Source organism: Gorilla gorilla, chromosome 19 (assembly GCF_029281585.2).
Source record: "Gorilla gorilla gorilla isolate KB3781 chromosome 19, NHGRI_mGorGor1-v2.1_pri, whole genome shotgun sequence".
Classification (NCBI taxonomy): domain Eukaryota; kingdom Metazoa; phylum Chordata; class Mammalia; order Primates; family Hominidae; genus Gorilla; species Gorilla gorilla.
The window spans coordinates 43,623,038-43,649,675 of NC_073243.2; the positions used below are offsets into that span (position 1 = coordinate 43,623,038).

General features: G+C 42.7%; 1 protein-coding gene across 6 annotated transcripts in view; it reads right to left on the minus strand.

Annotated features, from left to right (window-relative positions):
• MAST4 (microtubule associated serine/threonine kinase family member 4) overlaps nt 1-19,991 on the minus strand; it is a 569,247-nt gene extending 549,256 nt beyond the window's left edge. For all 6 annotated transcript variants that reach the window (XM_055367639.2, XM_031003271.3, XM_055367638.2 and 3 more), the window contains exon 1: nt 19,317-19,991. In XM_055367639.2, coding sequence (XP_055223614.1) covers nt 19,317-19,688 — 372 coding nt within the window. In that variant the 5' untranslated portion in view covers nt 19,689-19,991. The remainder of the gene's footprint in view (nt 1-19,316) is intronic.
• Nucleotides 19,992-26,638: the final 6,647 nt, after the last annotated feature.

Here is a 26,638-nt window from a genome sequence, read left to right on the forward strand (position 1 = left end):
TTCCTATGTATTATTTGAACATCTCATACTTAAAATTTAAGGGAAAAAATTTAAAACATCTCTTCTCTGAATCCAGCTCTGAACTGCTCACCTTGGTAAGGGCTGCTTGGGAGGTAGGGGGGTCACACGGACCGTATGTGAAAAATGCATGCACCACACCTGCCTGTGATCCACGTAATAAAGTGAGGGACCTCTTTCCTAGAGTTCTTCTTCTATCAGTCTCTGAGTGGCTGGCATTTGTTTCAGAGCTTCAACTTCCCTTAAGCTACAAAATAAAGTTTTCCTCTGTGCATTTATTTGTTCAACAAAGATTTATTGCATACTGGGAGGCAACTGCTGTGGCTATGAAGATGAATAAGACAAGCAAGGGCTCTGCTCTCATGTAGCTGGCAGACTGGAAAGGGGAGAAAACATCACAACACGGCAAGGGTAAGTTCATTAACAGTCCTTTGGATAATGCCCAAATGCAAGAAGCAACTACCTTGCTGAGGGCAGGCAAATGGGAGGGATAGAAGGAAAAACATGACCTTGATAAGAGATCCTTTTCAGTCTGTCTGGATCTCAATACTTTTTCTTTCTTTGAATCAAGGATCTCGCTCTGTTGCCCAGATTGCAGTGCAGTGGTGCTATCACAGCCCACTGCAGCCTCAAATTCCTGGGCTCAATCCTCCGTCTCAACCTTCCAAGTAGCTGGGACTACAGGCATGCACCACCATACTCAGCTAATTTTTTTTTTTAAGGGAGACTGGGTCTTACTATGTTGCCCAGCTGGTCTTGAACTCCTGGCCTCAAATGATCCTCCCGCCTCAGACTCCCAAAGTGTTTGGATTACAAGTGTGAGCCACCATGCCTGGCTACTTTTCTCTTGAGATCAAACTCATTCTGATTCCAAGGCCTGTGGTAGAAACTGATCCCTCAGAGCTATTCCTGGGATGTCACAGAAGCAAAGGGCCTCTAGCCTGTTGTGCTTGCTGCCAAAATCCTCATGGTCACCCACAGGCCGGTAAAATCAGCATATCTGTACTTGCGTGGCACCTGAACCTCTGCCAGGCAGGAAACCCGGTGTCTAAAGTCCAGCCTCCCCAGACCCACCAAGTAGCCAGTGTCCTCTATTGCCTCATGCTGCCACCAAAAGGTTTACTGGGCTCCAACCCCTGTAACCCAGGACCCACTAATCTTGACTCCCTTCCTGGCCCAGGGAAATCTACTCACTTTCTCTCTCTTCCCTCAAAACAAACAAACCACCCTCCACACCAGGACACACAGCATTCTCTCTTCTGTAGGTTTAAACTTTTTACAAAGCAACTGAGAGGAGCCTCAACTTCAAACTGCTTCAGTTGCCTGCCAGGCAAATATCCCCAAGGCAAGGCCTTACAAGGGTCCTGGTTCCTGCTTGAAATACCAGAAAAAGACAACACAAAGTGAAAGACCCAGATTTAACAGCCCAAAAAAGATTATTTTGCCACATGTGCCCCACCCCCAAACAAAGCATCAGAAAGGATGCCTGGTCTTTCGCTGCAGAGAAAAACATCTCCAGCAGGAGAACCCCATCACCTCCCAACACGAGGGAACTATAGATCTCTCCCTGCATGTGTCCCATGAGGTCCCTGCTCTCCCCAAACCTGCATCCTGGCAGCCCCATCACGTTGGGAGGTGTAGGAAGTACCATGTCTTTTTGGCTCTTTTTGGCACAAAAGAAATCTGCCAGTTCAAATGACAAGAGGGAACTTACTCTCCAGGGAAGGAGAAAATTGAAAGTCCCTTAAATGGTCTTCTCTTCTGCAACACAGAAAATCTCCAATAGAATTCTTCTCAAAACTTAATCCAAGATTGGGATCTCATGGCCCTCATCAAGACTCAATGAATTCTAGAGATTCCAAATACCAATTCAATAAGGGCCAATAAACTCCTTGGCTTCACATACCCCAAGACTAAAGTCTTCAGGAATAGCTTCTATTCCATCATTTCATGCATGTACTAGGTTGTCTGTGAGCTCCAGGTAGAGAAGATGAATATTTAGTTTTTAAAATTAAGATTAATAGCATGGTTGTAGCTACAAATTTCAAAAGTCCAGAGTACACACTGTGGTTATAATAAAAATAACTGAGACAGAGAATCTTTGAAGTAGTGGAACTGGCCAGACACCCACGCGGGGCCTCACAGACTGCTTTCATAGTTATTTTTCCTGAGGGAAAGGTGAAGGATAAGATGTTCTGGGCCAGGGAAAAGTAAGTAGGGTGAAAGAGAAGTTCCTTTGGGAGTTTAATGTTCATTATAAAAGCTGAACTGCCCTAATTGTTCCATCCTGGCTTAGACATTTATACCTAGCACCTTCTCCTTTAAGTGTTCCCCATTCATGCTATAAACTAATTTTCACCAGTCCCCTTGGCTGCCTTGCTTTGTAAATTTGCACGGCCTTTGGGAGCAGCCACGCTGCCACAGATGGCCCCATACCAGTAAACCATGACTGGCATCCACTAACCCTGTGAGGAAGGAATTTTTCCCCTATGCTTATAGAATACTGACAGAGACATATAAAATCCAGAAGTTTTTTTTGGTTTTGTTTATTTTTGTTTACCAGATTAGGTTTTTCCTCAGTAGGTTAACTTCCCTCTCCACCTGCAAACACCAAGAATTAGCCACCCTGACAGGTTTGAGGCCTGGAGAAACCACCTTATAAAATCACAGGCTCTGCTTTATGAGACCAGTTAGTCTGTGGCTGCTGAGAACAGCCAAACAGCAAGTCCACACAGCTCAGAGGTCTCAGAAAGCTCCTGGGGCCTGGGGCAGCCTGGCCACAAGGACATCAAGACCTCACCCATGTAGGGGGCTCTACTGTGATGGGGGCCATGATTCCTGCCAAGAACTCAGGGGCTGAGAGTTTCTCCTTGAAGAAGTTTTTCCAGCTATATGTTAGGGGAGACAGAAGTGGTGTTTGAAATTCTAATTGGGCCAAAATCATCACCACCCTAAATTTGGCAAATTTCAAGTAATGAGTAACCAAAAGACTTCCCAAAGCAGAGGAAGACAATGCTATCCCAAAGAGATATTACAAAAAAAAAAAAAAAAAATGGGTTATCTGATAAATTCTTATCAAACATACTTTCTTCCCAAAGTCTGGCCCCACAACAAACAGAAACGAAAAGTTCCTTAGACAATGACTTAGATGGTATTAGTTGGGCCGTGCACACTGGCTCACACCTGTAATCCTAGCACTTTGGGAGGCCAAGGCAAGAAGACTGCTTGAGGCCAGGAGTTCAAGAATGCCTGGGCTATACAGCAAGACCCTGTCTCTATTTAAATATAAATATATTAATTGTAAACATTGTTTAATTACCTAGCAAGATACAAATCTTTTTAAAGAAACAGTACTCTTGATAAGATACAAAGCCATATATAAGCTGGTAATAGAGAAAACATTGTAATCTTCATAGTATGTTGTTTCAGTAATTTTTAATTAGACACAAAATTACCTATAAAATATGTAAGACGCAACATGTCAATTATATTCCTCCTAAATAAGACTTTTAAAGAGAAAAGCAGAAGACTTTAAGACTGTAACTATTTGTAGCAAAGACATCTGATAGGCCAAATAATTTAAATCTGATACGACCTCCTCTTTTTCTTCTTTCCAATGCTTAAAATCGTCAAGGCACCATGGAAAATCCACTTACAGATAAATCCATCAGGTTGGTTCCCTCCCTGTAGGCACTTCCAGCTTAACTCACATTGTTCACTTGATAGTGCACTGTGCACATTCAGGTCGAGTCACTGTGTGTGCTCTGTCTCCTAACCCAACTATAGGCTGCTTTAGGCCCTGACCAGATCTATTATTTCTTTTGCATCTTCCTTCCCTCCCCACCCACCAACTCCTACAGCCCTTTGCAAGTAGCAAGGTTCAATACCTGTAGACTTGACAAAGAAAAAGAACTGGCAGTTTCACACCAGCTCTACCCCCAGAGCAAGCCGAGTTGGCAGCAGCCAGGGGACTCGGGGGAGTCCCAAACCTCACCACCAATAATGGAGTCTTCACCAGCACTCGTTATGTGAAGCAGTGCAAAGATAATACCCTTGCTCTCCAGGACCCTACATTTCACCCACCTAGTACTCTAACAATATTTCCTCCTTTTCTGCCCTTCAGAAGTTCAAGTGAACAGGCAAGGGAAAGAAAAAGAAACACTGCAAAAAAGAAGCCTAAACCTCAGAAGCTGATTTGGCTCAACCCACTCACCTCCCCAGTACTTTAAACACTGCCAGAGATATAGCTCCAGCCTGTGAATTTGGGTTAAAACAAGCCATACACATAAAACCTTGCTGTAATCAAGCCCTCATTTTCTAGGACATCCTAAGTGGGAAGTTGTTAAAGCTTCCCCTCAAAATTCAAATTATTCTGACTGCCCAAGATCTAACAGTTTAAGTTATTAATCTGTATTACACATTTAGAAACAAAATTTTGAACATCCATGACACTGATTTAAGAAAACTTATCTTAGTGGCAATTGTTATATAATCCACCACTTTTCATTCAAATGAAAAGAAAGCAGCAGTAGTAATTAAATATACATCTTTAGATGTCCTTAAATGTCAAAATAAATTTCTAAAAACTGCAGGTAACAGTATTTTAACAATTCAAGACAGTGCCCATCTGATTACAGGTTTTTCAGGAGTACAAAGCGAGCACCTTCCGATGTATCCCAGCAATGGCTTACACCTCTCATTATGAAATCAACTGGTAAGACTGTCTTTATCATTTTTTAAAACCCATATTTCACCTTCCTTTTAAATACCACAGAAGATCCCTAAAGAGATATCAAGAGAGGCTCTGAAGGAATCACTCTCATTGCTAGAACTTGACTATAGACTACTTTGATGGGGCCTTTGCCATCTCTTAGAAGAACAAATTGCACTAACTCCACAATGCAGCATTAACCCTCTCATGAGAGGAGGACAGAAAGAGGAAGCAGAGAAGAGAAGAGAAAACCAGCAGCTTGCAGCGTAATATATAAAAACATTGAAATGATGCAGACATCCGTCCACAAACTCTGTGGGTCTGAGTTCCAAAAACAAAGAGGCCCCTAAAAACACACATTTGAGTGTAAGGTCGCCGCTGGAACAAGGACATGTGGCAATTATTTAAAGCCTCATCTACAGGAGCTATCCCACTATCTGAGTTTAAACTCAAAGAAAAACCATGAGAGAATTTAAAGTCTTAAAGTCTGCTGGTAAGCAGGAGACAGAACATGCAAATGAGAACATGTTGCAGAAAGAAATTCTGTTACACAAAGAAAAAAAATGTTATGGACAAAGGGCCCTTGGCTGTAACTATTTCTAGTAATAGCACTTAGTTTATTTTTAAAGGCATTCTGATGGATTTTCTGAAGTGACCACTTTGTCTCTTAAATTCTGAGCCTTCACTGGCATCTCCTGTTAGAAATGAGCTGAAAAGCAGTAGGAGACATTTAGCTCTGTGTTAAAATTATTTGCCCCCATTTGTGAAGGAGTCTTGGGCATCCAATGAAGATGTCCTAAAGACAAAGAAAGGTCATGGCCATGTCTTCAAGAGGCTCCCCAGAGCCACAACGTGGCTGGGAGTGAAGGCTGAATGTGTGGGTTCCTTCTTCCAGCTTACCTGTTCCCTCACTCAGAACACCTAGGAGGGTAGGGCTCTGCTCTTCCAGGTGTGCAGATGCTGAGAATTACCTGTGCACAGTCATCCACCTCAGAAGCTGCTGTATTGCCCAACACTATAGCGAAGACAGACCTGCCTTCAGCACCCCCAATGGAACTCGTGTTCTAACAAAAAGCTAGAGGCCGCACTGCACCCCAAGGGGCAGGAGTGGCTCAAAGAGGCAGAGGGCCCTGGTGATGCTCGGGGCCAGGTATCACTCAACCTCTCTGGGGAAAACAGGGTGTAAAACAGCCTTTGGCTTTTCAGGTTCAAAATTCACCTTTTCTTCTTCACCATTTCTAGCACTATTACCCAATTCCTAGGAATTTATCATCCTGGGAACTAATTAGGCTGTTGTAGGCTGATCTAGAAACTGAATCACCATTTAAAACTATGTGGAGGTAGACAAGGATTACAGAGGTAATCAAGCTGGGTCTCTAGGGTAAGCCCTAATCCAAAATGACTGGTATCCTTATAAAAAGGGGAAATGTGGACAGAGACAGACATGCACAGAGAGAAAATGTGAGAACACTGGAAGAAGGTGGCCATCTGCAAACCAAGGAGCACCTGAGGCTACCAGAAGCTGACAAAGAGGCATGGAACAGATCGTTCCTTTAAATGGTGATTTAAAACCAATCACCATTAGGGTGGTGCAAAAGTAATTGCAGTTTTTGCCCTTTGGCAAAAACTGCAAATAATTTTGCACCAACCTAATCCCTGCCAACACCTTGATTTTGGACTTCGAACCACCAGAACTGTGAGACAATAAATTTATGTTGCTTAAGTCACCTAATGTGTGGTACTTTGTAGTGGCACTAAAGGAAACTAAAGCACAGATATATGCCAAGACGGTGGTTTCTTTTGGTTGGCTTCACACCCATTAGTTTTGGGTGTGAAGTGTATGGTACTATACACTCCAAGTTCCAAACTGACTTTCAAACAGACTTATGAAACGACTCACCAATAGCTTAGTCCAGAACTGAGAACTGTCTGCCTTTGTTCAAAAAAAAAAACACCAAAAAAAAAACACCAGGCTGGGCATGGTGGCTTACTCCTGTAATCCCTGCACTTTGGGAGGCTAGGGTGGGTGGATCACTTGAGCCCAGGACTTCAAGACCAGCCTGGGCAGCATGGCAAAACCCAGTATTTAAAAAAAAAAAAATTAGCTGGCCGTGGTAGTATGTGCCTGTAGCCCCAGGTACTTGTGAGGCTAAGGTGGGAGGATGGCTTGATCCTGGGAGGCAGAGGCTGCAGTGAGCTGAGATGGTCCCACTGCACTTCAGTCTGGGAAACAGAGCCAGGCTGTCTCAAAAAAAAAAAAAAAAAAAAAAAAAAAAGTAGTGCATTGGTACAAAACAAGTTTTGATAGATTTCAATTTAACTGTGCAAATAGACTTTCAGTCAACTTTAAGGGCTGGGCAGCTATGTCCAGAACATACAGGAAAGCCCTGGCTGCCCAGGGAAACGGAGATCCTACAAACCTTTTTAAATAAAAGACTAACTTTTTTAAATCAGAAGTAGTTGGTCTAGGACACAGGAGTGATAGACTTGTGACATGTAGCCAAAGGAAAATCATCCCAGGCAGCAGGAAAAATCCAAACCCAAGTCTTTCTGTTTGGAGCCTGCAGACTCTGCCACTGATCCAAGGATTTACAGGGGAAAAAAAAAAAAAATCTAAGGGAGAAAGATCCAATTCCACACTCAGTCTCCAAGGCTTGGCACCAAAAACCATCCTTTGTGATTCCATCTAGAACAATATCTTCTAGTGTTAAGATTACTTCAAAAACAACTCAACAGATAGCCACACCACAGCATTTTCTAAAGGACAGTCCTAGGTCAGACAGTTAAGATCCTAATTCACAGGTTCTAAAGTTACCCTGTACTGAGAAGAAGACTCGCGTTCTCCCCCCCACCCCCCGCTTTCCCCTGCTGCTTCTACCAGCCATCTATTACAAGACTTATTCTAAAACTGACATGCCATGCTCAGAATGACTATTCAGAGAATCTAAGTATTTCAAAAGCCACACAGAAGCCTGAGCATTTGAATGGGTGAGATGACACAACAGAGTGCTCCAGCATCAAGACAAACACAGAACTGACCATGTCCTCTGGAGTCAAACTCCTCCACAGGGATTGGGAGGTGAGAGACAGTACCCTCAACACTTGCTAGGGATACTGACAGAGACATACCAAATAAGTGTAAAAGAATTAAAGCAGAACATATAAGTCATCCATATTTTCCTATGTAAGCATTATCTGAAAGGTAGAATTCATGACTAAGGATCCTTGTGAGAATTCCCGTCAAGAATGTATATATAGACCTTAATGTTCTCGCCATCAAAAAAAAAAAAGGCCAGGCACAGTGGTTCGTGTCTGTAATCCCAGCATTTTGGGAGACCAAGGCAGGTGGATCACCTGAGGTCAGGAGCTCGAGACCAGCCTGGCCAACATGGTGAAATCCTGTCTCTACTAAAAATACAAAAATTAGCCAGGCATGGTGGCACGCCTGTAATCCCAGCTACTCGGGAGGCTGAGGCATGAGAATCACTTGAACCAGGGAGGCAGAGGTTGCAGTGAGCCAAGACAGCGCCACTGCACTCCAGCCTGGGCAACAGAGACTCTGTCTCAAAAAAAAAAAAAAAAAAAAAGTAAGCATGTGAGGTGATGCATATAATTTGCTTGACTTAATCATTTCATTTCACAATGTATACATATCAGAACATCGTGTTGTACACCATAAATATATACATTTTTGTCAATTATACTTTAATAAAGCTAGGTGGGACAGGAAGAATAGGTGCCTATTGACAAATCGGAAAACACCAATTATCAAGTCCGTCAAAAAGAAAATGTCAATCAACAGTTCCTAAAAAAGTATATAGTGATGAAAACTACGTTTTAAAGGTAATATTTTGTAATAAGAGGCAAATAAAAAAACTGTAGCTAAGAAGGACCTCTTATTTCATCACAGATGAGGATCAGAGATGCTAATAACTTGCCTAGCAAGAAGCCAAGGCAGGAGTTCAGATTCCCCAATTTCCAGGCCAATACTTTCACTACTGACGAAATTCCTGCAATCCATTTCCACTCACAGCAGCATTACCCTGAGAACTGAGTACAGCCCAATATTACTGTTAACATGTTAAAGCTAGCTGTCAATACTTCATCAGAAACCAAAATAATTCCTTTTAACATGTGGCCAAAAATGCCTTAACTGCTACAAGTATAATTTTAATGAATAACCAAGAATTACCCTGGCAGAATACAACTTCCCAAAGCCAACAGGAAAATAAGAATTGGGTTACAGGCAAACTCTTTCATTTGTAGAAACTCACTTATCCCATTAACTGGTGTCCTAAAACCCAGGATTATAGCAGCTTTATGTCTTAGCACTAACCTTAACAAAAGTTCTACAGACACTTAATCTAAACCTTTATGCTAAGTGCAGAGCGACCTATCCCCTAAATGGCATCCTCATTTATTCAGCAATTGATCATTGTGTGCCACATCATGCAAGGTTCTGTGCTAGGCTCTGGGATGCAGAGATGACCAAGAGGCTTGATGATCTCCTCAAACCTGCCCTTGTCCCAGTATCTCCCTACTATTCTCCTCCTCACTTGTATGAGGTTGAATGGGTCACTTAGCTGTAACATGGTAGTGTAGACCAATTTAATTATCAATTGAATTTCAAAAAGGCTTGTGTAAAAACTAAATGAGTAAATTCATATACTCATTTAATCTTTAATTTAAAGGAGTAAATTCATATACTCATTTAATATTTAATTTAAATGAGTAAATTCACTTTCCGAATGTTGCTTCGCCACACATTATGTCTCAACTGCAATTTTGTATAATGTATTATTTTTACCCACTATATGCCATGCACCCTCCCTGTTGCAAGATTTGAGTTGGTATGACATGGTTTCCACCTGAGGGTTTCACAAACTAGTGGGAGAGATTCACGAAGAGAAATTTATAGAAAATAGGCAATATGAGAAAAGGCTGTGCAAACTGTAAGTACTACAAATATTAACAACATATATGCAAAACCTGGCACAATGCAGGAACAAAGATAATGCAGCACAACCCTCCAAAAACAGAACTTATTTTGCTAACTTCAGCTTTTAAAGTGAGAAAAGAGAAATCAAGATAACTACTTTTGTTAACAGCACAATTTTATACTCGCTTTCTACCTTCACATCTTCAATAGTTTTCAAAGATGACTGATGGCCAGAGAGCCCTAAAGCATTACAAGATGTCCAATTATTTAAAAAAAAAAATAGCTTGTTCAGCACAGAATAAGGCAAGAAAACATACCATGACATTCTAGAAAAAGAGGTAAGCAACAAGGTGAGAACAAAAAGAACTTTCAAATTAATCTTTTATGAATCATAAAATTCAGTAACCAAAAAAGGCTTTGCCCCCAAACATTCTGTTTAACAAGAGGCTGTTCTGCCATCTTCTAGCTAAAGCATTTGTTGTGTTCTTTTTAAAGGTCTGATGATAAAACTATAGATAGAGAAGAAGAAAAAAAGAAGCAAGAATAAGAACAAGGAATGACAGGTAACCTGATACACAGAAACTGGTGATTCAGAAATAACTTTAAAAGAATACAAAATGATATGATTTTAGCAGGTTACAAAACTGTCATTGTTGTTAGTCTACTAGCATAACTGTTCCCAACCAGTCTTACCTGATAATTCTAAAACGGTTGCCCTCAGGCTGCTCACACACTTAGGCTAAGCTTTCTCCGGGTAGAAATGTTTTAATGTCAAAAGTGGAAATCTTGAAAACAAAAACGATATTGAGGTTTCTAAGGAGAAAAATCAAGAGTTCCAAGTTGTAATTTCCCTTTAATCCCTTGTCCTCTGAAAAGGGAATCTGCATGCATCGTGGCGAGAACCCAACAATCACCGTGGATTAAAGCTGACCCTCAGGGGTCTTACAGGCTCTTTGGGGACTGTCCCACTCCCCAAGCAACAATAAACCAGGGTAGCCAATTAGGGAGACTTGGTGACTGACTGTAGAACAAATAACCAAGTAATTCCAAGGAAAGAAAAAAGTATGTGAATTAAAATTTACCAATGTAGTATTTTGAACAGTAAAGTACCAAAATATAAGGCAAAGGGACAGTCTCACTTGACAAGTAATTTTCCTCTCATTCGCTCTCCTGCTCAGGCACCCTCAATTTTCAAACTCAGGTTGCATAGACTTAACAGGGCACTTCTACTTACTAGTCTGCTAAGAGCCATGAGGACGGGAAAGTCAACATTTTCTTGGGTTTTGCAGGTATATATTCTGCTCATTTAGGATGTCTGAAACTCTCCTCTTGAAGTAAAACCTTTCTGTATTTCTTTCTCTGGGCCTGAGTTTTCCTCCAGAGCAATCCTCCCCTCCTCTTCTTGGCTGCACCTAAGTATCCTCAGAGCCACTCTTCAAATGAAGCCTAGGTGAGGGCTCAGGTTATTTCAATCAAGCCACTCCAGCTAAAAGTATGTGAGTAAAAAGCAAATTTTGTGAGTTTGTCTTATGTAGGAGCTAGATATGCTTATAGGGAACTAATTTATTTCATAAACTGATTTGTGAAATTAGTCGTTGAACTTTTATACACAAAATAGATTTCATCGCAACTTCATTCCATTTCAATACCATAATGCAATTTCGCTGGCTATGACTGCCCTAAGAAGTAATTTCAAATGTGAGGATTTTGTGAATGTCAGTCTCAGTGACTGTGTACACCGACATAATAGTTTAACCTCCAATTTTAACCCAATTTGACTTAGTTTCCCTACCACTGATGAGGCCCTGAGGCCCTTCCTCTGCATTGCAGCAAGTACATCTATCTCTGTATGGAGAAATGCCTGAAAAGAAAAATGTTAAGAAGGAAGTCTGAGATTATTTTTATTAGACAAACACAAAGAGGCACAAAATCACCAGCCAGAAAGGAACACACCTAACTTCTCAGCTTATTAAAAAAAGGAGCTAGCCAAGTTCTAAGGCAGAGGCCAAAAGACCCACATCTGATGTGAGTTTAACAGACAGTCATCTACCCACACTAAATTGGGTGCACTTGTGATCCTGCTGCCCACTGAAAACACCGCAAAAGCACAAACCAAGAACATTAAAATTAAATTTTCATTTTCCACATGATAGCCTATAAAATTAGTTAAGAAAAGAAGTTCAATTTATCAGTATTCCATCTTCCCTCCCACCTACCATCATTCCTCCTTCCCCAGTATCATTACAAAGCATTTGGACTGAAAGGTTCAGTGGAGGTAAGTATCATAATCAAAATTATATCGACTGTGTCTGAGAGGGGAATTGATGGGCTGGCAAGAGTACAGGCCTAGGATACAAATTTATAAGCTGTCTCACAGACATGTGTCTAGTTATGAATTCAAATCATTAAATAAGCAGTGACTGCTTTTCATTAAGGGACGCTGGAATCACCACCAGGAATTTCACACAAGTTCCATAAACTTAAATGTGACTTCAGAGTATGTGTCTGTACCAAGGACCACAGTCCTGAACCAGCATTTCACATTTAGGGCATGGCTTTCTCTCCTAACCCTGGAAGCACAGATGACTATTATCCAATCCCTCCTAGGAATTCTGGACCAGGTGAAAGGGCGATGAGAGAAGGGTGAAGAAAGGGAAAAACACAAATGCACAGCAGCTGTTGGCGAAACCAACTTCTGCTTAATTTTGTATTTTGGTATGCTTTAACCTAAAATAACATCATCAAATAAGAAGCCAGACAAAATACTGGACACATAAAAGAGAACAAGATGCTCTGAACTAAATGACGCAAAGTTGTGTAAATGTCAGCCTGAACAAGTGCACAGAGCAGAACACCAGTTGTTTGGAAGAGAAGTGAACTGCAATCACTGCACCAGCTTGAGTTATATCAAAAGGGCTACTAGGTTATTTGCATTTTTGTCTTAAAAACCAAAATGTTTATACTGTTCCAAGGAGACAAAACAGAATTTGTGTTAGGTAATCTGCATACAGGAGTTCTTGTATTTTTGAAAGTTCTATTGCATTCCTAACAGATTTCCCCTCTGAGAAGTTGGGATGGCTGCACACCATCTGCCTTGCCCCATCTTTCATGCTTATATGAACCAAGGTTGACTTCCAGATAATCACCTGATTTCCTTCCTACTCCTTTCTCATCCCCCAAATCATTATTCTAGGAAGCTGAAATGAAGTACATGGTCATGTCACTAGCCCCAGCACACGGCTGACACACTGCCTTCTGACTAAATCTCTGGGTGCAGCTAGTAATTTACATGTTCATAAAGTCTTGCAGGATATTATTTAATAACTGATCACTAAGAACAGGTTCCATGAGCAAAAGAGAAACGGTGTCTTAATAGAAGGGTTAATGAATCATACACCATAAAGCTTTGCTGTTAGTATCTCATAAGGAATGCTCTGCCCATGAAATTAAAAGGGATAACTGTTACATATCTACCTACTCATGAATGAAAGAGCCTGCCAGGACTACCAACAAAATATGCTAGAAGCATAATCCATCAGGCAAGGGACTTGTAGGTTTCTTGCTTATTATGTACCTGCCTATGGTGCTGATGGTACCAATACTCTGCATAAACCAGCTTTTCCACACTCGGTAATAGTAGCAACTACCGTTATGGAGTGCTTACTAAGCACCACGCACCATGCTGGGTACTCTCCATAAAACATCTCATTAATCCTTATAATGACCCTCAGGAATAAAAACTACATGCCCATTTTACAGATGAGGAAACAGCCTCAGCAATAAGAACCTAGCCAAAGTCTGTCCCCTTAGTCACTACAGACTCTGACCTCAGAGCAGGGAAACACTGGCTGCTAGCTCTAAAGGAATGAAGGAAAAGAATGCAAGCCCTTTCTGGAAACACTATAGAATGTAAGAACATAACCAGAAAACACACAGGGCAGTTTTCATCTAAAACATACAATCATCTCTTCTAAGACGCACACCCCCTAGCCCCCACTCAGCTTTTTCTAAGGCCAAGCCACCAGGTCATGGACCCTTCTCACTGTGGACACGTCCTATGAGGATTCTTTTTCCAGTTTATCATCTTTATACCCCACTTCCATGCCCTTCCTTACAAAGCCAAACTAGAAAAAAAAAAATCCACCTGGACTCCTGCACTGTATCCACTAGGTCTGAGTGGATAGTCTTTGTCACAGGCTCTAAAACACTGGCAAAATGTTAAGTATTTGACATTCCCTGGAGTACCTCAGACCAGAGTGGAAAGGGTAAAAGCCTTCGTTCTTTGGTAGTGACCCTTTCCTCTTTAGGAAAATCCAAGAAAGACTGGTAATGCGTGTTAGTACCCAAACACCACACTTCCTGTCAACAGAGAGGCACAACCTCAGACCATCTCCCCTCATGCTCACCCCAGGTAAATCTGTCCCTGAAATTTACTCTGGAAATGAGCATTCACAAGGCCCTCTCCTCACTCTCCCGTCATGGCAATAAAGTTTTTCCTTCAATACTAGAGTTACAATGGTATGGCAGTGAAAAGTAGCATTAATATTAACACTAAGATGTTCTCTTCGACAGATCAAAAGTATTTCATATGTATGTATTTTCATATTGTATTTCACACGTATTTCATATGTATTCATATGTATGTATTTCACAGGTATATGCATATACCTGGAGTACCTAAGCTACTAGGGACAATCCCATCTCACCCCCACACAATTTACTAAAGGGACATCTTCTCAGGTTATCAATTCCAACTCTGGAACGATTAGGCTATATCAACAGTTCCCAGCAGGTGGGCTTCATACTTCCTGACCCTCCCAAAATACAAATCTGATCATGTAACTTCCTTGCTTCAAATCCTTCAATGGCTCCCACTGCCTTTAGAATAAAGTCCAGACAGCTCTGTATGACCCGGCTGCTGCTTCTGTATCAAATGTCATGAGATGTCATGCTCTTCTCTCCTCCACACCTAACAACTCAGAATCCTCTCAGAGCCATGGACCCATGCTCTCTCCTGCTTCAAGGCCTCCTGCTACCTGGATCACACCTGTCCTTCCCTTGCCTTCCCCCACCTAACTCCTGCTCATCCTGGGGGTCTCAGCTCACAGATCACTTCCTCAGTGACTCAGTCCTTAACACCAGACTCAGTGACTTACAAGTGCAGCCACATGCTACCTCACAGCCTGTTCCCCATTTGCCACTTTTTGAAACCAATTAATTCATAATCACGTATTTAGTGACTATCTCCCCAGCTAGAGTTGAAGCTCCCTGGGGTCAAAACCATCTCTGTGCCCAGGACGATGTCTCAGAGTCAGACTCAATACATTTTGGTTGACTGATTTTCTGATCTTGTGGCTCTTACTGAATTTGGTAGAGTCCAAAAGTAGACTAAATAATAAATATGCCAAGATTTATGCACTACTCTTTTAGAATTATGTAGCTTCTGTGATTAATAAAATATAAATTCAATGAAAAGCTTTGCTGAATTCTTGCTTGCTTTTTGCTATTAATGTCTTAACCAACAAACACCAGAAACTCATCTACTGCATTAGTACACGTGGGAAACCCCCCACCCCATAAACACATCCAAAATATTAAAAGCAGTCGTCATGCTCATATACCATTTAATAGAACAATTTAAAGTCATCCTATCACTGTAAGCCTATTGTTAATAAGAGAAACCGTTTCCTAACTTATACCAACAAAATAAGTCCCTTAGTGTAGCAGAGTATACATGGGTTGTCTCTTGTTGAGTTGGAAATCCTTTTAATTACTAAGCCCTTTTCTGCCATTCTAAGGATCCCTGCACGTTTCAAGTTCTAATAAACACAGTGAAAAGGAGTCAGTAACAGTTAATATACAAGTCTCTTCAAAAGCATTCTGAGTGAAACCTCAGTGATTTGACTTTGTTCAAAATTTACCTGGAAAAATTGTACGTTTCTCACTGTGATCCACAATGTTTCTCTTGATAAGAGATCTAGAGGTTTGCATATCATAATTCACAACAGACAAAATCAATGAATACACACAGGCACCCTTCAATCAAATATGCAACTATTTTCATAGATGCCATTTTTTCTCATTCATTCAACATATATTTACTGAGCCCCTACTAATATATTAACTGTACCATGCTAGGCATACAAAGACAAAATTCCTGCCCTCGGCCAGTTTGCTGAGACAGTTACCAAACAGCACCCAAGTACTTTCTTAAAGTCATCACAGGGTGTTTTGGAAAAGGACAAGGCAGAATGCCTAAAGGCAAATCTCAGAGATGTTGTCAGGGGAACAGTCCTTCAATCTAGACAGTGTTAACTCTCAGAAATGAAGTGTGCTACCTCCTCAACACACACGGACCCCAAATTCAAAGGTTTGGGGAAAGAGCAGAAGTCAGATACAGTTTCCTTAAACAAAAGTCATGCTGTATGTCTAGCTGTCATGTGTTTGACATAAAAACTACCATTACTGTCACATTAAACTACTGTTTTTAAGACACCAAAAGCTTAAAGGGCAGACTTAAGTGTGTGAGACTTTGGAAGTTTATACAATTATTGACAGTAAGATAAAGTAAAAAAGAAGTCAAACTCTGTTGACATTACTAAATACATTCAAAACAGTTTTAACAAGGTTGCCAAAGAAATTAGCACTGCCCTAATATACTAGAAACTTGAATTTTACTGCTTTTCAAAATTTGATACGTTACTGTAAACACACACACACACACACACACACACACACACACACACACCTTTAGAAATAATCAATTTCCCAAGCTAGACACAACAATTTTAAATGAACCTCTTTCCATTTTTTGAGTTGCACACAAGCCTTTTAATGCTTTATACTCAGTGCCTTTCTACAGTATAACATTACACTCACATCGCCTTGTCACAAAATAACTGGAGACAAATAAAAACTGTTTCCCAGTTTATTACCATTTTATGAGTATAAGCTAAGTAGACATAGCCTCCGATTCTCTGACAGTAGGTAGCATATAAGTTATGCAGCAATAAAATAACAGGACAACCCAACTTTGTATTCCTATTTTGCAAAATGTCATCAAAAGTGACCTTAAAAAATTAATATTTACTTACACTTACTTGGCATTTGATGCTATATGTTAGCTACTGTGCTACGATTAAATTAGATAGCATGTGTAAAATGCCTAACTCTATTGCTATTATTCCCATTAAAGGTAGGAAAGCTGAGATTTGCAGAAGTTGAATGGTCCACAATCCCACAACTGGTCAAGGTGGCAGAGCTAGAAATCAAACCCACGTCTTTCCACTAAAATGAGTGCTTATCACCCAGCATTCCCGAATCCTCTGGTGTGCTTTTTGAGGAGAGGGGCAAAAGAGGTTTCATTTGCTCCTTAAAGAGGCCCACAACCCCACAAACAGTGAAGGTGAAGGCTCCCCTGCCCCATACCATCACTAGTGTAAGAACCAGAAAATGCACACTGGACTTCAACCCCTTTCACAAAGATTATCACTCCTCTACTCCATAAGAGGGGAAAAAACTACATGGTTTGGTTTTCGTTTCACTTTAAAATTCTCAGAGCAAGTCACGATTTTGCTCCTGGGCAATTTCCAGCATCCCATGCCGCAGGTTAAGTTACATAATAAATTGCAATACTGTATCAGTTTACATGCAATTCTGAGATTTCACAAATAGTGACCCATGTTATTTAATCATTCCACTTTCCAAAATGTGTTTCAATCAACCAGTTCTCACTGCATTGCCTGTGAAATAAGTTATCATTATATCCACTTCCAACAAAGCAAAGCACTGTCACCCTGAGGCCAGGCAATAAATCAGCGACAGAATGGGGATCAGAAGTTCCCCGACAACATCCCTCCCCACCACCTGCAAGACCATGTCACTTACCATGGAGCACCCTCCTAGCTAAATAGAAAACATAAAGCAACTAACTACTCTCCACCAGCGGCAATACTAAATTAGGATCTATTGGTGAATAATTAAGTTAGGGTACACCCTCAGCTTCCCAATGCCAGTGTGCTCATCTGTAGAAGTGGAGGCAGAAGTTAAGGGGCAAACACGTGGCACATGCCCCGCACCTTGAAAGGGAGATGTAATCAGAGAGGAAGGCTGGGGCAGTACAGGGTTTGATCATCTCCGCTAGGATGTAGCTCTGCGGTGGGTGAGGCACTCAGCAAACTCCTGACATCCCGCCGCTAGGATCGATTTGGAGCTATGGATTCATCTGAAATTCCTGATTCGAAACAGGAGTATGAGAGTGAAAATGAACTTTACCTTGAAGCTCCTCCTTTTACAGATTATGGAACTGAACCTCAGAGGAGGGAAATGATATACCCAAGGTCTCACCACTCAGTAGCATAGGCAGTTCTAGAAAGCAGGCCTCCAGACACTTATCCAGGATCCTTGCAATGGGGGCTTAGGGGAATTAGGGAACGGGTCATGGTTACTGCAAGTGGCTTGGCCAAGAACCAGCTAAGCAGCTAAGGCTTGTTCCATCTCTGCCAGGCTAGGACTCGCCTCCTCTCAACCTTGTGCCACATCCAGTTTTTGCTTCCAGGCTGGGGACCTCTGATTGCTTACTCTAAGGGACAAAGGCAATTATTTACTAAAGCTAACCCCATCCAAGATGAGGAAAATACAACACTGGCACTCAGGAATTAATTTCACAATAAGTCTATGTTAAGGTGATGTTTTATTTGTGGCCCTGCCTGATCAAGATGACTTCCCCACAAGAAACGTCCAAAGCAAACAATCTTTTTTTTTTTTTTAAACTGAGTCTGGCTCTGAGACGTGAAGAATTGTACACTTCTTTAACTGTCCTCCAAAAGCAGAAAATAAGCCGGACAGAGCAGCCAGAAGGACACCAGAGTCCTATGCTCAGTGTGTCAGGAAGCGACCCACAAGTTCTGGAGGAACATCCTTCCAGGAAACTGAGCAGATACAGATCCCCCACCCCGCTCTGCCCCGCAAAAGGTAAGACGATCTGTACTCGGTTTGGTGACAAGCGTTCATCTGGACAAGCTGGAAACAAGTCTGAACGGGAGCTGCAGGCGCGCACGCCAGCGCCACCGAGGGAGCGCGGGGAGTCCTCTTCTCCCAGAGGACCGACGCTGCGGGGACGCGCCAAAACCACCCGCGGGCGATCCCAGGGGGCTGGCGCCACTGAAACCTCCGCGGGCAACTCCGCGGCTACCGCTGCCCCCCACCCCACTCCTGCCTCTTACCCCCAAGGCACCATTTCTCCCCCTCAACTCCCAGCCCCTCGGCCCAAGCGCTTCGGTGGGAAACAACGCCCACTTTGGAGAATCAGAGGTGAGTTGTGGGGACACGCCAGATGTCCAGATCGCATCCATTCACAGATCGACCAAGTCAGATACAAACACGAAGGAGTTTGCTTCTCTGACATTTTAAAAACACACCATCAGGCAGCACACGGAGACACACACACGGCGGTAACAGCCACAGGGAAGTCAATAATCCATAGGGGGTCTCCTAACTATCGTTGTCCCGTGCTCGGGGCAGAGCGCTTGGGGTCCCTCCCTATCTCCAGGCCACAGCGCTCTCCTGCCCACTGCCTGTGCGCAGGATGGGAAACTAGGGTCGCCCGGCTGCCGGAACCCAGAGTGGGCAAGCTGGGGAAAGGCCCACCTCCTCGTCCTGCTCCTCCTGGGACGCGCTGCTGCCCCGGGGCGCGGGCGGCACAGCTCCTCCGGGGGACGGCGGCGGCAGCGCAAGGACTCCGCGCTCCAGCAGCACGCTTGCCGGAGCCCACGCGGCTGGCGGCCGGGCGCCCAGGGCGCCTCCCGACGACGGCGGCGGCGGCGGCGGCGGCAGCTGATGCTCTCTGGAGAAGCCGCCGGGCTCCCCTTCCTCCGACAGAGTTTCTGAGCCCGAGGAGGACTCGGCCGAGGAAGCACCCGGAGAGGACGCGGCGACCAGCGCAGAGGCTGGAGTCCGGCTGCCGTGGCCACTGCAGCCGCGGGGCACCGGCTCTGGCGCCTCCGAAACTTTCTCCCCCATTTCCCTGTCTGGCCCAAAGTGCCTCCCGAGCGGCGGGGGCGCGGCGCGCACTCAGCGCCTCCCGGGGAAGACGCGGGCTCCTGGGCTCAGGCTCACTGGCACTGCCGCTCCCGGGCTGCAGGGAGCCCCGCCAGCGACTACATGGCAGTGACGGCGCCGCAGGAGCCCGCTGCTAAGTTCACAGCCGCCCGGGCCCGGCCGCAAACGGAGGCTCCCGAGAGCGGGGACATGCCCGCTCGGGTCTGCGATCTGCGCTCCACTGTGCTCCCGCGCTGCACCCGAGCCGCCGGTACTGCGGCTTCTCCTTGCAAAACCTGCCTCCGGGACGGAGCAAGGAGACGGGCAGCCCGCAGAGCCAATGGCAGGGCAGGCGCGCTGGTGGGCGGAGGCTGCGACGCCTCCGGCCATGCGGGCCTCAGGTAGGGGAGGCGGGGCCCAGGCGCGGGCCGTGGTCCCGCTGGAGCGCCTGGGCGCGGGGGACAGGGATCAGGCGGGGGTCCCCGGAGGGTGGGGGCGGAGCCCAGAATCGGAGCCAAGGGCTGAGACTCCGAACTTAGCGGGGGAGTGGCTGACCGTCCTTGGGACGTCAGAGGGAGACGGCGAGCGGATGGTGAGACCTTGGAGAAGAACTGCACTTCGTCTCCAAAAACTGGAATAAAGAAAACGGACAAGAAGGAGGGCTCTATAGGGAAAAAAGGAACAACACACACACAGTCACACACGCACACGGACTCACCAGCGTGTTGGAGGAAAAGGTCAGAAACTTCGTGGTATAGTGAGCGGACCCAAAGGGGGGTGACCTCTAATCTCTGCTTTTCCGTTTAAGCTCTTTGGGCCTCAGTTTCCTCAACTGTAAATGGTTACATTACTACTGGTCTTGGCAGGCTTAGAGCAAATATATATAATGCATCAGCAAAGTGCCTGGCTTGGATACACAGAGCGTTTTTAAAAGACTATTTCCTGTCTTCATTTCTGTTTGTAAACTAAAAAGTTAAGTCTGAGACTTGAACCATTTGATAGGGAGGAAGATAAAAAAGTATGTCCTTGTTTTTAATTAGGACCAAGCTCTGTAGTCCTACTCATTGTCTGTCTCGGTATGATCAGCTAAGCAGAGGATGAAAAGGATTCACTTTCCAATGTACATTCTCCTAGCCCTGGGTTGTAAACCAACGGGATACAGGACAGGTTGCTTCATTTTCCTTACCTCTAAGAACTAGGAGAAAGAACTTTCACTAAAGGTACCAATAGAATACCCTTAAGTCCTTCCCTGGGGCTGGAGGATGCTGCCTGTCCGGTGACTGGAATTTCCTTGGAAGCCAGCACTCAGCTCAGCAGTGGGAAATAAATGATTCCTCTCTTGCCTTCAGCTCTAGTCCCATTCTGAGCTCTGGCACAGTGACCTGGGATGTAAATTCAACCGCCTCAGTTCCATGTACGTTGATGGAGATGTGTGCCAGGTGCAGGGGATACAAAGATTAATAAGTCAGGTCCCCTGCCCTTGAGCAGCTTATGGTCAAGCGAGAGATTGATACTGCATAATATAGCTCCCTTATCCATTTTAGAAGCTGTGATAAGTGATACAGGAAAAATGTGTGAGGGAGAAGAGGAAAGAGTTACAGAAAAACAGTAGCAGGTCCTTGAGCATCTTAGATTTCTCTTTGTCAGAGCAGCCTTGCCAAAGTCCTTAAAAACTGGAGGACCCTAATTGAAAGCCCCTTCAGCTAATGAGCCTTTCATGCTATCATGGTATTTACAAGTGATACATCACACAGAGGGCTTCATCATATTGGACAGCAACCTTTGTCCTGATCAGTTTCCTCCCCTCAAGATGAAGGGGAAGGAAATACGTTGTGTCTATCTTGCTTCAGACAGCCATACTGCAAAATGGACTCCGGTTGTCAGGCTTTCATTGTGATGCTTCTGAATTATTCACAGGGATATGAAGACCTGCTGAGGCAAAAGGTCAAGTCTAGTGGCAGCTAAGTTGTGAGAGCAAGGCTAAAGAGAAAGCACAGTGGGGCAGTCCGAATTTAACCCGGGCCTCACAATTACTTTCCTATTTAGGAGTTCTGGTCTTTATCTGAGCCCCTACGTGGTTGATTCACCAGAGCTGAACTGAAATGACAATTTCAGCCATGCACATAAAAGAAGAGGAGGAGTTGCTTTTCAGTACATAGGGAAATAAGAAGCAAGGTCATGGTCTGAATAACCCACAGCAAGAATGACAACAGTTATTATCGCCTGAGTCCTCTGCATCTTCTCTGGATGGTCTCATTTAATCCTGGCAACAACCTTGTGAAACAGATTCTATTAGTCCCACTTGATTGATTAAGAAACTGAGGATCTGCAAAGGTCACACAGCAAGTAAGCAGTGGAGCTGTGGTTTGGAACCCAGCAATCTGATTCTAAGCCTCTCTTTCCTAGGCATTCTAGTATTAATACAATGCCACTCAAAACAGACAGCTTTTTCAAATATATATGTATACCATATTATAAATATCCACAGGGAAGAAACTTTGTTGTATTGATTCAATATGTAAAAGAAAACACTTGAGGAACATATTTGTTTTTCCCACAAACATTTTTAAGGTACTTACTATGTGCCAGGCAGGATTTTAAGCACTTTAAAATGTTAATATACTCAATTCTCATATCAGCCCAATGAGGTAGCTACTATTACTATTCTCATATCATATTTGTGAAATATGTGAAAACTATGACAGAGAAGTTAAGTAATTCAGCTAAAGTCGCACAGCTAGCAAATGATGGACCCAGGATTCAGATTTGAACATTTGGTCCCAGCATTTGTGCTCTTAACCTCTACAGATCAAAGTCAAGTACTAGATCAGTATTTCTTGAACTTTTTAAACCTGAACCTCAAATAAGAAATATATTTCACACTGGAACTCATGACACATATGCATATGTACAAATACAAATAAAATGTCATGAGACAATACTTACCCATCCTTTAAGCAGTGCACCCTGAAATTTATATTTCATTAAAAATAAAGATGCTAGTTGTAGTCCACTAAATAGATTTCAAACTCTACTTCAAAACTTGCAGTTTAAAAGTGTACTTGTTCATCTCCACACCCACCTGTGAGGGAAATAAACTGTAGTTCAGGCTAAGAGTATCCAGACCAGAACTGGGCCAGCTCAAAGGATAACTATAAATAGAAGATGACTAGAGAGTCAGGATAGTTCCCCAAAAGTATCCTAGTTAGACCCACGGATAAATTTCCTGAGGTGTGGCCAAACCACTGGACCAAAATCAGTTTTGATTTATCCAAATCCTGAAGTTCAACTTTCCTATCTTGTTAATTAAATAATAAATATTTTCCTCAGTGGTCAGAAATGTGCCCCCTCCAAGAGACCTTTTTATAAACGTGTCTAGTGTTGGAGACTGTGGGACCAGAGGTGAGTGTGAAAGCACAGCTTTTTCTCTGCAGTGTCACCATAGGCAGGAGCCAGAAAAATAAAAACAACATCATCACAACTCCTGAAAAGCCAATAGTGTAGCGTCACATGACAGAACCAGACTAGCCTAAGGCGAGGAGAGACAAGGTCAGTGTACTCCAAGGTAATCAGTTTCCATGTGTTCTGTGAGACATGCTCCCAAAGTATTTGATTCAAGGACAGCACCCCTGGGAATCCGGTAAGTATTCATTGTGTTTTGTGATTGAATGCCCCCCTCCAGTTTATTTGTTTTTCTCAGAAGTGATGGGAGACATTTCCTCTGGGAGTCTCTGTTGTCTCTGCCAGTCTCTGCCGTGTAGGTGAGGCCTATTGTGAATGTCAAGCTGTCTCTGCCAGATGGACGATGTTCCAGCAAAGTCATCATACCCTTAAGTCTACTCCCAGTGTCATGTCCTTTCTCCCAAACATCAGGTTGGGAGGAAGGTCAGTTGTCCTTCTTTCTTACATAGATGAAATTAGAACATCATGAACTCAGAACGAACATTTTTGCAAAATCACAAGTAAATATGTTTCTATTTAATGCACTAAAAATCCTAAATATCAGATTATCTTTGAATTATGAAGATGATTATACTATCCAACTTTGGTAGACTATTTTTATTATCATTGTTAATGATGGATTTGCCTACTCCCCTATGACTAATAAAGTACAATTTCAAGACAAAGTAAGCATCTATCAAAAGGTGGCTATTGAGGTGCGCTAGATTGGGGTTTCTGATTTATACCCGAGGGTGTAGCATGATACAGACCATGGAAGTTTCTGATCATCCAGCCAGGAGGAAAAGTCCCTGGAGCCTCTCAAGCTTTTGTTTGTATCTAAGGAAAGGAACGAGTGTTACTATACAAAGCTCCAGAAGATAAGTCAAAGGATTTTTAAATGATGGTCAAAAAGAACAGGGGAGGAAGAGGAATAATGTGAATTGCCGCTGTTGGGTTCTCTGACCTAGGTGTTGAGAAGGATGGGAAACTAAGCTAAGTTAGCGAATTAAAACAAGCCTGTGATGGACCAAAGAGGAGTATGCTGCTGATCTGATTTCTCTGATCAAAGTTTCTGAATGTGTTGTATGTGGAACACTTGCATCAGATGACCAGGGGAGTGGGAGATGCTGGCTTCCTGGCCCCACCCAAAGATCTGGGAATCTTTATTTTTAAAGGACTACCCCAAAGAAGTATCAAGTATCCTGAGCCTTGAGTATTACTGAAGATGAGCCTAATTTGGAGATCAAAGAGACATTTTATGGGACAAATGTGCCTGGCTCTATAGAAAGAAGGTGGTTGGAATGATCTTGACTGCACCTTGTTGGACCTGTTTCTTATTCTCCTAGAGACCAACCACCTTGAGGAGACAAAGACAGCTTAGCAGCTGGACAGGAATATGCATGCTCTAAAAACAGCTGGAAAATCTGAGCTAATACACAAAAAGAACTGAGGATGATGTTCCCTTGAGGATTCTGTTTAAACAAAATACAAAATGGTGACCTATTTCCCACAGAAGACTCCAATCTTTTGCATTTGTCTTTCCAAAATGGATACTCACATCTGGGATTTTCTTGCTATGCTTTCAGCATGAAATGTTCTTTTATCACTTTTCATTTTTCCAAAAGATGTATTCAGTACTTTTTGCCTGTTGAGGAAATAGAAGACAGGCAAATACATTTACTAGCTTTTATTCATTAAGGAGGTTTGCTTTCTGAGTCATTTTCTATTTTCAATTCTTAGAGCAATCTCCTTGACTATCTATGCTATATGGCAAGTAGTTCTTTCTACCACTAATGCCAACTAATTAGAAAATAAAATAATGCTGAATAGTTAGCTAGCAAGTAATGAGTTTCTCTGCAGCCACAAGCCACTTTGCAACCCTGGGAATACTTTTTAAGGCTTTTGGTACTTGAAGAAATACTATCTTCTAGCCCCTTTTTTCTCACTGTGTGATCTGCCAATGAGCAGATGTGGGAGCTTGTTAGAAATGCAGATGCTTGGTCCCTGCCCCAGACCTACTCAATCAGTCTTAATAAGATTCCCAGGGGCTTCATAGACACATTAACGTTAGCAGAGTACCACTCTAGTCCAGTGATTTTTAAACTCAGCTGCACATTCGAATCACCTGTGGAACTTTTAAAACTACCTACACCTGGGTCCCACCCCTAAGCTCTTCTGATTTGATTGACTTGGACTGGGGTATGGACACTAGGATTGAACGACTTCCCCAGGTGGGAAGTGGCTGATTTTAGGGCTGAAGCAGGTAAAATACAAGATAAGCCTTGAATAATTCATGGTGCACAAATTAAGGAAATGCTCAACAAAAGATGGGATCTTACTGAAAGAAAGCAGATGCCAGTCTAAGGGAGCTCTCAATGGCCAAAGCTGGAGCAATTTGAATAATAAATTCAAATTATAATAACAAATAATGATAGCATTGGGTTTTAAGTCATAGACTAAAATAAATATCCATGAGTCCACACTCATATAAATAAATAATGAAATAAATTTAAAAGTAAGCAGAGGAGCAGAGACAGCTCTTCCTCACAATAGAGGTCCAATTAATAAACATAGACAAGAGGGAAACAGAGAACCACCATTAGGAGAACACCACAGCAATCACTGTTTTGGGTTGACAGGACCCAAAAATGTACATCAAAATTTGTGGGCAAAAGTCTGAGAAGAAAAGGATTTGCATAGACTTAAAATCCTTCCCCTAACATACTTACCAATACAAAGATAGTCACTTTACAATGAAAACCTTAGGGAACAGCAACTTAACCATAGAAACATCACTATTAATACATATCAACATCCTGAGCCCCTTGCTATAATGCACAACCTCACCTTTGTGGTATTCTTGACAAAAATGCGTAACTTCAATCATGAGAAAACACAGCCAACCCAAATTGAGGGGCATCGTACAGAATGACTGTTCTTACTCTTCAGAAGTATCAGGGTTGTGAAGGATAATTAAAGTGCGATGAACCGTTTCAGGAACTAAAAAGTAACACCTAAATACAATTTGGGATCTTGGGTAAGATCCTGGAATAAAAAAAAAAGTACATGAGGAAAAAAAAATGGTGAAAAATCCGTAGTTTACTAAATAATATTGTACCAATGCTAATTGCCTGTTCTTGATAACTATATTGTTATTATAATTATGTTACTAGGAGAAGCAGGGTAACAGGGACTAGGGTACTCCTAGTAAAAGGGTACTAGGGACTCTTTCGGTTTTTTTTTTTTTTTTTTACAACTTTTCTAAAGTCTAAAATTAGTTTAAAATAAATAATTAAAATGCAAAAGTCCCTCGGTAATGCTGATGGTAGTCAAGGTTGAGAACTACCACTTCAGCCCTCAGTGACCCCATTCCTCCCTTCCTCCTTTCTCCTTACACAAGGAAAATAATTTTTTTTCCTATCTTGCCTTAACCAAGTGGCCAAGCTTGGGTCGAGAACAACATTTTAAGTAGCAACATCACTGTTCAAAGC